This window comes from Chelonoidis abingdonii, chromosome 23, assembly GCF_003597395.2.
Source record: "Chelonoidis abingdonii isolate Lonesome George chromosome 23, CheloAbing_2.0, whole genome shotgun sequence".
Taxonomy (NCBI): domain Eukaryota; kingdom Metazoa; phylum Chordata; order Testudines; family Testudinidae; genus Chelonoidis; species Chelonoidis abingdonii.
The window spans coordinates 7,495,023-7,509,661 of NC_133791.1; the positions used below are offsets into that span (position 1 = coordinate 7,495,023).

At 44.8% G+C, this 14,639-nt stretch overlaps 1 protein-coding gene across 10 annotated transcripts in view; it reads left to right on the forward strand.

Annotated features, from left to right (window-relative positions):
• Positions 1–14,639, forward strand: part of DVL1 (dishevelled segment polarity protein 1) — a 178,539-nt gene that overhangs the window by 22,027 nt on the left and 141,873 nt on the right. For 2 of the 10 annotated variants that reach the window (XM_032780011.2, XM_032780013.2), the window contains exon 1: positions 6,605–6,628. The exons of 7 other annotated variants lie outside the window; for them this stretch is intronic. Coding sequence is in view for 1 of the 3 variants with exons in the window: in XM_032780013.2 (XP_032635904.1) it covers positions 6,621–6,628 (8 nt within the window). In the remaining 2 variants the exon portion in view is untranslated. Of the gene's footprint in view, positions 1–2,731; positions 2,885–6,604; positions 6,629–14,639 lie in introns of those variants that run through there. One more of the 10 variants, XM_075060410.1, reaches the window with a different exon arrangement.

Here is a 14,639-nt window from a genome sequence, read left to right on the forward strand (position 1 = left end):
GCTGCTGGCTGAAATGGACATGTTCCTGTCAGTTTCCCTGCTTTCAGCCACTGGACAGCAGTAATGAAAGATTTCAGGGCTGAGAGATGGGCATTTTCTGACTTAAACCATGGAAAATTCCCGACCAGTTCTACCACCGATTCCACACATCACCATCAAGTTGTTTGTTCTTAGACAGCTGGACACAAGATACTCCTCCTTCAGCCACAAGTAGGGGTGGACAAGCAGCCAAGCTGATAGAAGTAGTGTTCAATGAGGACTGTTTTTAATCTCCCAGAGGCAAAAGCCTCCCAAGTACTACCTGCTTGAACCCTACCTGCCAAAGGACTGAGTTCCAACTTTAGTCTCTGGCTAAGATGTGTTACGATGTATGAGGTTGTTTGTCCACCAGGCAGGCCACTAAATATTATCATGCCCCCTCCCCCCCCCCCCGCATTGAAAAGAGCATGGAACTCCCATGTCTCCCGCCCCCTCTCCATGTGGATAGAACATAGAGGGTGAGATTTTTTCAAAGCTGCCAAATGGGAACTGGGCACCCAAATGCCTTAATTGTTAGTGGGAACTGAATATCCAAATCCCCTAAGCACCTTTGCAGATGATACCCGTAATCTTTGGCTGTCTTGGGTCTACGTGTCTGGCTGGCTTATTAGCCCTGGTGCATGGGATCTAGCATATTGACTGAGTGATCATTAGTTAAAACTCTATTTTAAAGCTTTTGTGCAAAGTGAATAGGAGGTTACTCCATGTTACTATCTCGTTGTAACCGTTCTGGCAACCTGGATGGCGTCCTCTTGAGAGAACAGTAATTGAATGGGACTGCTGGTGCCATTAACTTGCATGGCTTTTTGCTCAGTCTTTGAACTGCGTATTCTCTTTCCCTCTGCAGTGCAGCTGCTAAGCAATGGTTCTGGTGCGTGCCGTACAGAAGGCAAACGGCAGAAATAGCTTGCTTGCATTTCCATGGGAGATGTGGAAATTAGACTTTCCTGTCATTTGAAAACTGGGCCTTGGTACAGTGCGTTGTGGAAAAAGTCATGTTCAGCTTAAAGTCCCCTTCAAAATCTGTTTCCCATAGTGCACTTAGGCATCTATATGTTAGAATTTTGTGACATTCTCAGTTAAGGTTTCAGCTTTAATTCCAGCTTTGTCCCTATAGATGTATCTGTTGCAATACAGCCTTCTGCTTGCATAGAAGGCAGCATGGTATAGTGCCCATCGCCCTGCTCTAACCACCAGAATGCCTGAGGTCTGTTTCTGACTCTGCCACTGACTTGCTGTGTCACCTTGGACAAGTCACTTAACATCTCTGTGCTTCAGCGTGTCCTGCTGCACAATGAGGATGGTACTTGCGCACCTTTTGCAAAGGGGTTTTTGGAGCCTCAAGTGAAAGAGGAAAGGAGAGGGATTGACAATACACAGAGCCCTGGGTATAAAGCAGATATATCTGCAGATTTGCTGGGCTCTACTGATGTTGACTTAACTTTTAACTGGCAAGCTTAGGGAATATTGTATGTATGCACTCTAGACTGAGGGTGTTTCTCCCCCCGCCCATTGGTGTAGGGAATTTAGACACACGATTTATAACTTTCTGGAAATTGGGTGCCTAAATCCAGTCAGAGGGTTTAAACATTTCAGCCTTAGAATCCTGCCCAAGTGACACAGTGACTGGTGTTATTTATGTAGTGTATTAGCACCTAGGTGCTAAGTCCTGGATCAATGTGATCACTCACAGGCCTGATCCAAAAAGCCTCCTATTGCCAGGTCCTTGTCAGCTCTGCTGTTGTGTTCATTGGGTCATGTGCTTCTCCTGGGGAATCTCGCTGCACACAGATCCACTTGGCCAGCAAGGCGTATGCAAATACTGTAACCCTCTCTTGTTTTCTCGACTGAGGCTGTAAGGTCTTTGGGGCTGGGACTGTACCCTCTCTGTCCTGTACATGTCTGTGTTTGAGGTGCTGTATGAATAATGATTAAGGCCCTGACCCTGCTTGTGCTTAACTGTGTTTTCACTGGGGTCAATGGACTGCTCATGCACTTAAAATTAAGCGCACAAGTGCAGAATCTAGTGAAATACAATGTGTGGGCCTTCATTTCTGACTGGTCTCTAATCTGGATGTGCAAATTTTGCATGGATGATCACTGATGCATGCTTAAAATTTGGCCATTTGAGTCTGTCTCTGTGCAGACAGATCTTCATGCCAGCTATTATGTGGTAGCAGCACATCTTAGTTTTTCAGAAATCACAGCAAAGAACCCAATCAAGCATAGAATGAGCAACTGTCGCTAGAAAATTAAAGTTCAGGCAAACCTGAGAGCTGCTTTTTGATGCCAGGATCCTTTGAAAGAGCCATAAATATTTTAACAATTTTAGTCCCTTGACTAAGTTTGTGCTACAGGACGTTTTGCACCATTCACGATGGAGAAAAGCTGCAAAAGCAGTGTAGGATCCAGAGTGATGAATCCAATAGCTGTTTAGGATAAATTAATATCCATGGCTGCTCAGCATGCAGATGGCATCTTTCTTGCATGTCTTAGAGGAGTGGAAGCTGATATTTAAAGTTCCAATCCTGGCCCTGTCTCTGACTTTGTAACCTTCCTAAGGGATTTCAAAGCTTCATGATCATTAAGTACTTTTGAGACAAGCTTGTGATTCTGTAAGTGGAGCTTCTGCAAAAATCTCACGCTGACTCAATTTTTCTAGATGAAACCAAGTGGCATTCTTTCTTTGCTCAGCAGTTCTAACGCAATAACAGTGCCAGCATGAATTCAAGGGCAGGAATAGACTCCATCCATGAGTTCTGATATCCAGATCACAGCTCTAACCACTGGACTTCACTGATTTGATTTCCTCGAGGAGGTGGAGGAAGGGAGAAGATCTCCAAAGGTACAGGTAGTCTAGATGCTTAGCTAAATTTACAGTTTATGCAAGCCTCTGATCATGAAGTGTGCAAAACTTCCTACATCCAAACAAGGAGAAGTTGTTACTAGTCCATACCATTTAGTTTAAACTGAGGTCTTGAAACTAAAATATTCCAGTGGGAATAATGAGACATGCTTGTCGCATGTGGTTTTGCGTGTGTTTCTATTTCCCTGTTGCTAGTACACATTAAGGTTTCTTTTCACTGTTCTAGGCTTCACTGTCATTCGAACACTTCCCTTTGCTGTAAGCAAGAGGCTGCACAATTGATTTTTTTTTTTTTTTTCTCAGCATTGCTGTTAGTCCATTTAAGAACATCCTAACACATGGAGGGATTTAGCAGAAGGAACACATTTGTTGAATGCATGTGTTGGGGAGGAGAATACATTGATCCAGAAGAGCGTAACCTCAGAGGTTTTCGCAATCTATACTGGGTCTCGGGCAGCAGTGTATCGTTTCTACCTCTGCTTTACATAAGAGAGCTTCTAGGGAATGGTTTTTACAAGTAGGACTGTAATGCATATTATTTAATTCAAATTGCTTAGCAGGATAATTTTTCCGTATGCACATCACCTCCCTACTATGCATCATGGTTACCAAGGATAAGAAAATCTGGATGTAGCTAACTTTACACAGAAAGGCAACTGGCAATTTGCAACACGCAGTCTCTAATCTTATTTCAGTCCATGTCGGGGAGAGGGGGAGGAAACCTACTTTTTCCCTATAGATTGTGGCCTAATTTCACTAGTTGTAGACGTTTTGCTGAACATGATGTGGTGTTGAACCTAAGGGAATATGTTCTTCATAATGGAAACATAGGTGGTTGTTATTAGATATCTTTCTGAAATTATAACGTTCCCCAGTGACAGCAAAATGAACGATCTTCCTTGATCTGAACAAGTATCCTATGGCAGTGTTTGCCCACAGTGCTCTAAAGTATCCGCTACGTGATCATAGCTAGCGGTTTGGGATGCTGAATTGATTAATGAGGACAAATTGATATTTTTTCCCTTGCAGACATTCCAGTAATCATCAGAGCTGACTTGGCATGAGGCATTGTGATAAAAACAAACGTTGTTGCTAAGGTTCTGCTTTTAAAGTACGAAAAGCCACTTCACTGCTGGTGTTCCTCTTGCAGCTTGGAGCACGGGTTTTTAAAGGGGTGACCTCCTTGTTTTAGGCCCAACGTCTGTGTACAGTTTTGTGTAAAAATCCGGACCATGAAGAGAGATGTTTTGATGGATAAGTTTTATGCATGCCTCCTTCTAGAATTATCGTTGATAATTACAAGAGCAATTACCCAAATATCTTACAAGAGAGGAGGGAAGCAGATGGATACTGATGAGGGCAAGCAGCAATGGAGGAGAAATGTCAAACTCCTAACAAGTGGGATTCTTCAATGAAGTCTGCTAGAGGGCTTCCTGCTTGGAGTGAGATTTTGGTTCTGGGGTTTGTTCCTGTTGCTACTCTTCCATATTTGTGTATTGAGCTGACTCTTAAAGAAAAGAAAGGGGGAAAAATATTAAACTACACAGTAGAAGATGTTTTTCTGTGTATCGACAGGGAGAAAGATGTTGGAAGACAGTCCTTTCCCCAAGGATCTTACAAGTTAAGGTCCTTGTCCTGCAAAGATGTACATGCTTAAAGCCAAACATACGGGAGTTGGATCTAAAGATAAGTGGGCTGGATTTGCTACACTTTAAGTGGGGTTTACACTGGCATAGAGCTGAAGTGATAGGATTACAATCAGAAGTGCAGTCCTGTCACCCTCTTGTGGTTGGAGGCCAACGTAGGGCAAGGCTACACTACAACGCTACATTGATGCTCCTGGTGGGGACGCACTATGCTGACGGGAGAGTGTCTCCTGCTGACATAGCGCTGGTGTGGAACAGTGCGAAACTTGCGTCGGTCAGAGGGTGGGGGGACTTTTTCACACCCCTGAGCAACGTAAATTGGATCGAGTTAGGCTGTCATGTAGACCTGCCCTCAGGATATAAATTCTACCACAGCTCAGATCCCCCTTCTTGCAAATATTGGGGGCAGGTGCTTACTGTAATGGAAGGCCCGGAGTTCTGTGTCTGCTGGAAACTGCCAAGTTTATGCAGCCAGGCCACAGGATTGTTGTTGTCTCTTTAAATCTCCGTGTTGTGAGCGGCTGCACGGGTAGCGCCTCCAGGTGCAGAACAGCGTGTAAAGCTGGGATGTCGCACTGACAGGTCTTTGAATCCTCTGCTGTTGTAAATTGGGGCCCCAGCTCTTTATGTCAGTTATGTGATCCAGAGATACTGGCACATTTGAGCCCTAGACTCCAGCGTTGATACTGATGTGGCATATCTCGGAACTGCCATCTGCTTTATGCAGATACTGCAGTGTAGATGGTATGCTTCATGTGGGATCCTATTCCACGGCCCCCTGGTTATCAGCAAAACGCAGGAGTTCCTCGTGTTTCCCCTCCGTGTATGTATGATGGGGCAAAGGGAGCTCTACTAAACAAGAGAGCCACATGTCGCTTCCCCGGTCTTTTCATGGAACTTAGTGCGAGTGCAGATGGCATTTACTGACCAGTGTCTAGCAAGAGCAGGTTTGCAAGCGACAGTATTCCTTTCTGTAGGAATGTACTGATGTCCGACTCTCCCTGCGTGGGGTGATTTTCCTTCATGAACGGCATTTAAAAAAAGAAAAGGGGGGGGGCAGCAGGTCCCTGGAGGGTGGGTGGGGGTGATGAGGCATGCTTGCCTCAAATCACAAGACATGTGAAAGTGCTTTAGTTTGAAACAAACACAAACTTTGTTTCCGAGGGGAGATGAAGAGCAGGATATTTTTCAGGAGTGGAAATTTTAACGTAGCTGTTTTGATGAATTCATCTTAGCGTTCGGTTTTTTCACTGGCAAGGAATGTTGACTGTTTCAAACCTATGTCTGGTTACCTCGCGTGTGCGTCTTAGATAGTCAGTCAGCAAAAGCAGGGAGGAAACTTAACCAATTTAAGAGATGGGCAGAAACTGAAAAAAAGAAATCAGACACAAGCCTGCCGCTCAAATGGGTGGAACGCAAACGCCTGAATGTCCAGTTTGGATCTGGACTCTGAACACTGATTCAGAAGTGATTATCAGGAGTAGGAATTTGGTCTGTAGGAAAGATGAGAATTTTGTCTCCAGCTCCAGAGCTCAGATTCTGAACTCCAGCTGAGGACCATTAAATGGAACCCTATCTGTGCTAATGAATAATATGTTATACTTACACTGCGTGCTATGTATCTAGAGAGCATCCTTGTAAAGTACTTGACAAAGTGTGGCTGAGATTTTCAAACCTGCCCTAGGCATTTGGATGCTCTTTCAGCTGAGATTTTTTCAAAGTTGCCTATCTGCAGGTCTGACTTCAGCAACTGCTCAAACGCAGCCATCTCTGGAGAGCAACATAATAGTTTTCATCTCCTACAGAACAGTTCAGGATGGAGTGAGAACAATATTGCCAACCCTATGCATTCAAAAATCATGAATCGGGTATAAAAATCAAGATTTTTTTTTGTTTTTGTTTTTTTGTTCTCAGTTTTTTGGGTTTTTTTTTTTTTTTTGAGTGTTTTGAGGGGCACATCAGTAACATGTTCAAGCTTTCCTCTAAAGCCAGGGCTAGAAACGTCCTCCTTTAAAAATGAAACCACAGAACTTCAGGAGCTGCAGCTTCAAGTCCCTGTGACGTGCGAGATGAAATGGTGAGAGCTGGAAACTCTGAAGAATACTTCCTCTGTACGAACTAGGTGGGGGTGAAGGCCAACTCAATGTAATGATCCAGACTGGGATCTGGCCAAGACTCCAAATTTTGGCCTCATGCTCTAATATTCCCAGTGGTCAGGGCCTTGGGTTTATGTCCTGTCTGAACAAATGTGCATTTCCTCCTCCTAGACCCTGCAGAGATGATCTATTGCTACCTTACGTGACCCCCCCACTCACTTCCATGGCAACAGGAACTGATGTCGTAAACATGAGCTGAACCCTTTGTTAACACTTGTCCCTTCCCTAGTGCTCTCCATGCAGGATTTCCAAGTGCTTGGCAAACAAATGCTAAGGGCCGGATGCTGCTTTCCATTTGTATGCAGAGTGGTCTATTAGAGACTTCTGGCCTTTGGCCCTTTAGTGTTTGCACAGTGCTTTGAGATCCTTGGCAAGGAGAGCACTAGGGAAGTGCCCTCCACCCCATGAGCTAAGGAATTATTATTTCCCCCTCTATTTCACGGAGAGGAAAACTGAGGAGCGGAGAGAAGTTGAGTTTCCTGAAGCTGGGATTAGAACCTCGGATTCCCAATTCCCTGCTAGGTCACGCTGCTTTAGGGTGACCAGACAGCAAATGTGAGAAATCGGGATGGGGTTAAGGAGGTAATAGGAGTCTATATAAGAGAGATTCAAAAATCAGGACTGTACCTGTAAAATTGAGACATCTGGTCACTCTACGCTGCTTCCTCAATAACAGCAGTGGGAATACAGCTGGAAAAGCAAATGGCCTTTCGCTGCCAAGGGATTCTTCCATCCTGCATAGAAACCCCTCTCAAAGAGGGAATCCTATTGTGCTTGGACTATCCCTGTATTAGAGCTAATGGCCGTTATGTTAATGGCATCTCCCTATGCACCAAGCTGAGACTGCCCTTGGTTTAGCTAGCCCAGGAAGCATTTCCATGCTTTCTTCTGCGAGACTGTCTCAGCATTTCTAGCCAAAGCAAGCAAATAATCTTCTCCCACTTCAAAAGTCGGGGTGGGGGGTGCTGAACATTCTGTATCAAACTCTTCCTACCACAGTCGTCCTCATTCGAAAACGAATTCAAGATGAGTTAATATATGGACACGGTGGGGAAACAGGTCTCGTGCTTGTTCCTGTGTTAGCAGCCTTAACGAGCTGTCAGTCTGTTCAGGCAGTCAGGAATCTCCCTTTCAAAAATAGCTTTGAGTCTCTACAGCTCAGCTCCAGATCTTTGTTTTCAAGGATAATGTTTTTTGTCAGCTTTGTGTGCTGCTATTTTTCATTATTTTGCATTTCTAAGACACCCATTGCTATCGTGTCTGGGCACCCTTTGCTTGGGCCTGAAAGGCATCTGTTTCCATGGCAGCCATAGCTCACTTCTGAAAAAAGGGACGACACCTGGGTGGATTCAGCAGGTTGGTTATTAGGCATGAACCTGCGCAGAGATGAATCATGGATCATACAAAGAACACGGGGTTTGTTCTGTGGCAAAATGAACAGATAAGGGCTCTCCCCTGAGAGCTCCTGGCTCCTGAGAATTCAAACCTGGCCTCAGTCCACGATATTCTGTGTGGTATAGCTGGTTGGCTTTGCACTCAGGCACCAAAACAAACCAGTTCTGTTACAGTTGGTCTCCAGGAGCGGAGTCCCAATCTGCGACTGGGAACCCATTGTGGTGGGAACTGTGTAAGCAACTAATAAAAAGAAGGTCGCTGTCCCAAAGAGCTTACAGTTGAAGTACAACAAAACAGAGGACAGAGCACAAGGTAACAGCGAGACCCTTCAGCTGAGCAGATCATGCAGCAGTCCCAGCATGCTGGCAGTTTAGCTGCTGTTGAGTGTTCTGTGGCCATCATGGCAGAGGTGAGAGACTTGAAGAACAAGTTCGTAATGGCCCCTTCGCTAACCCTTTGCCTCAGACCCAAACCAAACCTTTGTGACGGGTCAGAAAAGTTTACTTACTTCTCTTTCCTGCTCACCCAGTAGCTTTCCATTTGTATCCATTTCCAGGCTTGGGCGTGTGGCAGCAGATGTATTTTGAAGTGGGCTATTAGAAATCTCTTTGCAAGCAGGCGTGCCTAAAGCTGTCCATTAGCAGCTGGCTTTACTGCCATGGGGATTTGTGAAGGTAGCACTTACTCTATGATTTGTTCAGTTTTTTTAAAAAAAGGAGAGAACCTTTCAGCGTTTTCACGAAATAGATTGTGAAAAGAATTAGATTGGAAAAGCCAGTGTCAAAGTAGGAATCCTTTAAAAATTCTAGTGACTAATAATAGTCAACAACTAGCCCTGAAAGAACTTTAAATGGGAAAATAATTTCAGTTTCACTTAAGTGAGAGAGAGAGGATGATGTGCTGAAGCGACTGGATTGGGACTTGAGATCCGGGTCCAATTTTTTGCTCTGCCACAGACTCTGTGTATAGCCCAGGGCAGGTCATTTAGGCCCCGATCCTACAAACAGATATGCACGTGCTTAGCTTAAACTAGTTCTGTTGTCGGTTGGACTATTCCCATGTTTAAATTTCAGCACATGTACTTGAGGAATGAATCTTTCTGTGCCTCAATAACCCATCTAAAAAAGGTTTTCAACCAGGCTGAGCCCCACCAATGCAAGCTTCTTGTTCCATGAATGTGGCCCATCAATCCTGGGAGGCTGCTCCCTTGCAGCTACACACGGGTACAAATATACCCAGCATCTAGTATTTTGGCAGCAAAGTCCTACAACAGGCTATCTCATTCATCTGCCAAGAAATCACAGTAGCTTGCCAGATTTCTTTCCTTTTTGCTTTGCTCTACAGGGCAAAACGTGTGTGTGTCTCTTTCTCTCCTGGCTTTTGGCAGTCAGTGCAACAATTTCTCTGTGGCATCCATCTGCAGAGATCACGCCACTTGCACCTGCAGAAGTTTGATCTTGAATCTCTTGCTGCAGTTTGAGTGAAGAAAGGGAAATGTGCCCATTCAGAAAGTAGGGCCATTCAAATGATTCTCTCAAAGGTTTTTGAGAGTGGCAATTTCCAGGGATTCATTGCACCTGTTGGGCTATTTTAGTTGCAGGTAAAATTGCAAAAATGGATGCATTGCCTTAGGAGGGATGAATTTTATTCTGAAACTCACCGTGGGGCAGAGTGCCTCAGCCCTGCATACCCCTTTCATGAGATGTAAAGTGGTACTTAAAGGGAAAGGAGATGCATACCCAATCCCTGAGCACTGGGGCATTCTTTCCCTTTTGTATGCCACATATCTGTTTGTTCCATCTAATAAAGTTAACAGTATTTGACCATATATAAAACTTATTCTTGCAAAGTGATAGCCAGCAATGATGTGACCCGTACATTTACAAAGACCTTCTGTACCTCACTCTCTGGACTTACCATGCTACTTCCCCTCATTTAGGGGATGCCTGGGTTTCCTTTGTCATCAGGAAGACTAGTGGGATCCTAGCCACTATAGACTTTTAAGCAAGGTCATATGCTCCTGGACATGAGTTGTTAAAGGCGGGATCGATGGCAAAACTCATAGTGGCTCTGGGGGGCAGAAGCCAGTTTTAATGGTAGGAGTGCATCTGGGGCTGAAGAGCTGTGGGTGTTGAAATAAGGAGATACCAGATGGTGATACAGCAGCAATCCATAGCTTCCATGGACATAGCACTGGGGACACTTTAAAATGAGTTGGTATATTCATAATATTTTCATACTGCGTCGCCCTGCTCACACCACTTGCATCAGGCTTTTTTTTGAAAAAGACACATGTTCCCAGTTCATGGCATGTAGGGGATTGAGTTGGTCCTTTTCATGATATTTATGATCTTTCTTTTTGTGGTGTTGCACTGCATAATGTTTTATGGAAATATGCATGAGTTTAAATAATGATGTAACTGGAATATGCTTTATGCCAAAGGTCTCTTGTAAGGTATCACTACAGAGCTTATGATCTACTGAGTGTGTTCACCCCATTTATTTGCAAGTATTATTTCTATGTCTGGAGTTATGAGAAAACGATATAAACTTGTATTACTGATGCAAACATATAAAGTGGAAGCCATTAAGGGTACTTCAGAATCAATGACCTATAAATGGCTCAGTTGACTCGCAAACCTGTCTGGGTGCTTGCGGGCCAGACCGGGATGAATGGAAAATGAGGTTTCACAGGTCATGTGAACTTTTTTACATGATACTGGAATCCATCTTAAACCTGGTGCGTCTTCCATTTAGAAGGAGAGATGGGGACCCAGAGAAACAAGATTCCCGCCTTGTGCCAAAGATCTAAAAGGGGACAGAACAGAACAAAGAGCTTCCAGTCATGAGAGAACACTAGTTTCCACCTAAGGTGTCTGCTGGAACTAACAAGGACTATATCGGGGAAAGGATCGGGCCCAGGCTAGAAAGGCATCTAGTCTGTATATTGGAACATCTCGGAGGGTGAGATTATCTGGGATCAGTTTCTTAATGTATTAGGCTTAGACTGACTTGTTTTTGTTTTATTTTCCATGGTAACTTACTTTGCTCTGTCTGTTGTTACTTGAAACTACTTAAATTTTTAAGGCCAGGCTTGACAGATCCCTGCCTGGGATGGTTTAATTGGTGCTGGTCCTGCATTGAGCAGGGGATTGGACTAGATGACCTCCTGAGGTCTCTTCCAACCCTGGTATTCTATGAAATCCTACTTTTTATACTTAATAAAATCACTTTTGTTTATTGATGAGCCCAGTGTAAGTGATTGATACCTGCAGGAGCGAACAGCTGTGCATCTCTCTCTATCAGTGTAACAGAGGGCGGACAATTTTGAGTTTATGCTGTATAAAGCTTATACAGGGCAAAATGGGTTGCTTTGGGGTTTGTATCCCATTGGGAACTTGGTGTCTGGGTGTTGGAGATAGGTAACCTGCTGAGTGGTTTTCGGTTAAAGCCTGCAGCTTTGGTGGTGTGGTTCAGACCCTAGGTCTGTGTTGCAGCAGGCTGGTGGGTCTGGCTCAACAAGGCAGGGTTCTGGAGTCCTAAGCTGGCAGGGAAAATGGGCTCAGCACATCAGATGACAGTCCCAAGGGGATCTCTGTGACCGAACCAGTCACATGCTTTCCTTGTAACAATGAGCTTTGGGATAAATCAGGGGTCCCATTGCTAATACGCTATTAGCTAGCTTCACTCTGAATTAGAGCAATCAAATGCCTGCCTCCTCTGTGTTTCAGATTGGCCCAGCAGGGGCTGCATTTCATGGCTGATATTAGCCAGGCGGCTCCAGTTCCTACTTCTTTGACATGCTCCTTTTCTACCCTCCCAGTATCTTTTTGAATAAGGTGTGTGGTTGTTTTTTTAATCTAGTTAATAAGCAAGTTTCTGCCTATATTAGCAATGGAAAAAATTTGCTTCCCTACCCCGCCCTCAAACAAATTAGCAGCAAGCCAGTGAATTGACGTGAATGCTGCTGTGAATTGCCCTCTGCTGCAGGGCGGGATCCTGGTTTGCATCATTAATGCCAGGCTGACTAGAGTGTCTATAACGAAAATCAGCAAGTGCAAGAGGAATTAGGACTCTGGCTTGTGAGGGATGGAGGGGTCATTTTTCCAAGGGTGTTGCAGAGAATGGTGGCCAAGCTTTAGGAGGAGTCGGTTTGACAGGTTCCCATAGTGAGAATTCCTGCAGCTACCCTGGCTTGGCCATTCCCCTGTGAGTTGCAGTAAAGATGAGGTGGAACTTAGACATCTGAGCAAGGGCAGCAGAGGAAGAATCAGTGTAGCTGATTCGTCTGGTTTGTCTTGTATTTATTTGTATTATGATAGTGCCTAGAGCCCTCAATCAAGAAGAGAGCTGATCTAGGCTTTAAACACCTAGCAAGGCCTTGTCTGCACTACCGGGTCCTTGCCTATATAGCTATACCGGCAGTGTCCCCTAGTGTAGATGCAATACAAGCCAACAGAAAGAGGAGTTCTATTAGGATAGCAAGACTGCTCTGTGAACGGCCATTAGCTGTGCCACTGAAATCCCTCCTCTCTTGGTATGGTTGTGTTTCTGCAGTGGGCTCTGTTGGCATAGTTATGGTTGGGTATCATTTCATGCCCCTGGCCCGTGCCCCCTCCTGCATTCTAAACACAGCCACAGCCCAAAGCCTGCACCTCAACTCCCTGCCCCAGCCCTGAATCCTGCATTTCTTGCCCCACCCTGAAGCCCACACCCTCAGCTCAGAGCCTGCACCCCTGCCCCAGTCCAGAACCCTCTCCCGCACCTTGAACGGCTCATTTCTGGCCTCAGCCAAGAGCCCCCTCTTGCACCCCCCAGTCCAGAGCTCTGACCTCCTCCTGCACCCCAATCCCCTGCCCCAGCCTGGTAAAATGAGCCTGGGATTGAGGCTGGGGGGAGAGTGAGGGAGGATGGAGTGCGTGGGGGGTGGTGGTGGACGGGGCTTCGGCAAAAGAGCAGGGCAAAGGTGTTTGGTTTTCTGGGACTTAGAAAGCTGGCAACCCTAGCATCACCCCTCCTAGAGCTACAGCATTTTGAGCTGTGCAGGTTCAGCTCTTCTGTAGTTTCATCCTGTCTGTGTTTTATGCTCCCTGTATACACAGGAAAGGGAAAGTGTAAAATGGAACCAATTCCCTTTGCCCTGCGGTTAATTGGTTCCTATTTACTAAAGGCCCTTTCACTCAGCCCTAATTATCAGGATGACACAGATATCCTAAAGAGTGAGCATGTAATGAAGCACTCAGCAAAAACTGTGGTTCTCCCAGCCAGTGGGTAAAGAGATTCCATGGTGCTATTGTTCCCATGATAAAACCCCAGTAAAACTCTCAGAGAGAGGTGGAGGCAGTCTGAAAAAGTGAGACCAAGTGCAGTCTGGAAAATTTAAGAGCAGTAGCGGCAGGAATAGGGTGACCAGATAGCAAACGTGAAAAAATGGGACGGAGTGGGCGGGTAATAGGCACCTATATAAGAAAAAGTCCCCAAGAACGGGAATGTCCCTTTTTAAAAATGGGACATCTGATCACCTTAATTATACCACACCTCTAAATACAAAAAAAAGTGGGATCTTTCTCTTTTAGTGCTATAAAAGTGGCAGTTGGTAGAGCAGGTTTGACCATGTCCATATTACATCACCTGTGTAATGTGTTACTTTTGGTCTGTGTTCTGTCCTGTTCCACCATGCTTAACCAGGACATGTATCGCTGGGAAAGCAGAGCAAAGAAAAAGAGATTGCATGCTAGTTATGCTGAGACTGCAGTTGCTTTATCCCTCCAGTTTTCTTGGCACACTGTCCTGGGGCAGCACTGTGCCTTTGCTTGTAGGGGCATATTTTTTTTTCCCAATGCCACAATTCAAGGCTTCAGACGGGTTTCTCTAACTTTTTTGTATTTTGTTTGTAGAGTATCACTTTTTTGCGGCCAGTCTGACATTAGACAAAATTCCAAAATACAGAGCCTGCAACAGTGCAAATCCTACCCTTTGTCACAGTTTCTTTAAAGAGACTCATCAACTTTAAAAGGCCAACATTCCACACTCACTATTGTTATATAAGCAACACTCAAGATTTCTACTCCTGACTGGTGAAGAAAAAACAAACAAAAACAACCAAAACCTGTAATTCTCTCAATTTATTTCTGTTTACTTTGTGCATTTGGCAGCACTTTGTATGCAGTCAGTTTTGCTGTTCCCTCTGCAGAGCCAGTTTGTTTGCATGAGTCTTTCACACACAAACAGGCAAGAGAAGCATTTTAAAAAGCAGGAAAATGGGAGTGTGAAAATTGTAAGTATTGGTAGGGGCACTTGGGAGTGGTTGTAGAACCCACAACTACTTTTAACTTGCAGTTTAAAAACGGATTTGATTTCAGGTTGAGTGTTCGTTTAAAGCACACTGCTCTGAGGATTCACAAGAGCCAGATTTCAACACAGCACCACAGAGATCATGCAACGCACTGCAAAACAATTCCTTAGTGAGGCACTAAGAACTCTGGGATATGTCCCCAGAAAGGCTTAGTGCCTAACCCAGGTTACTGCAGTGCTAGT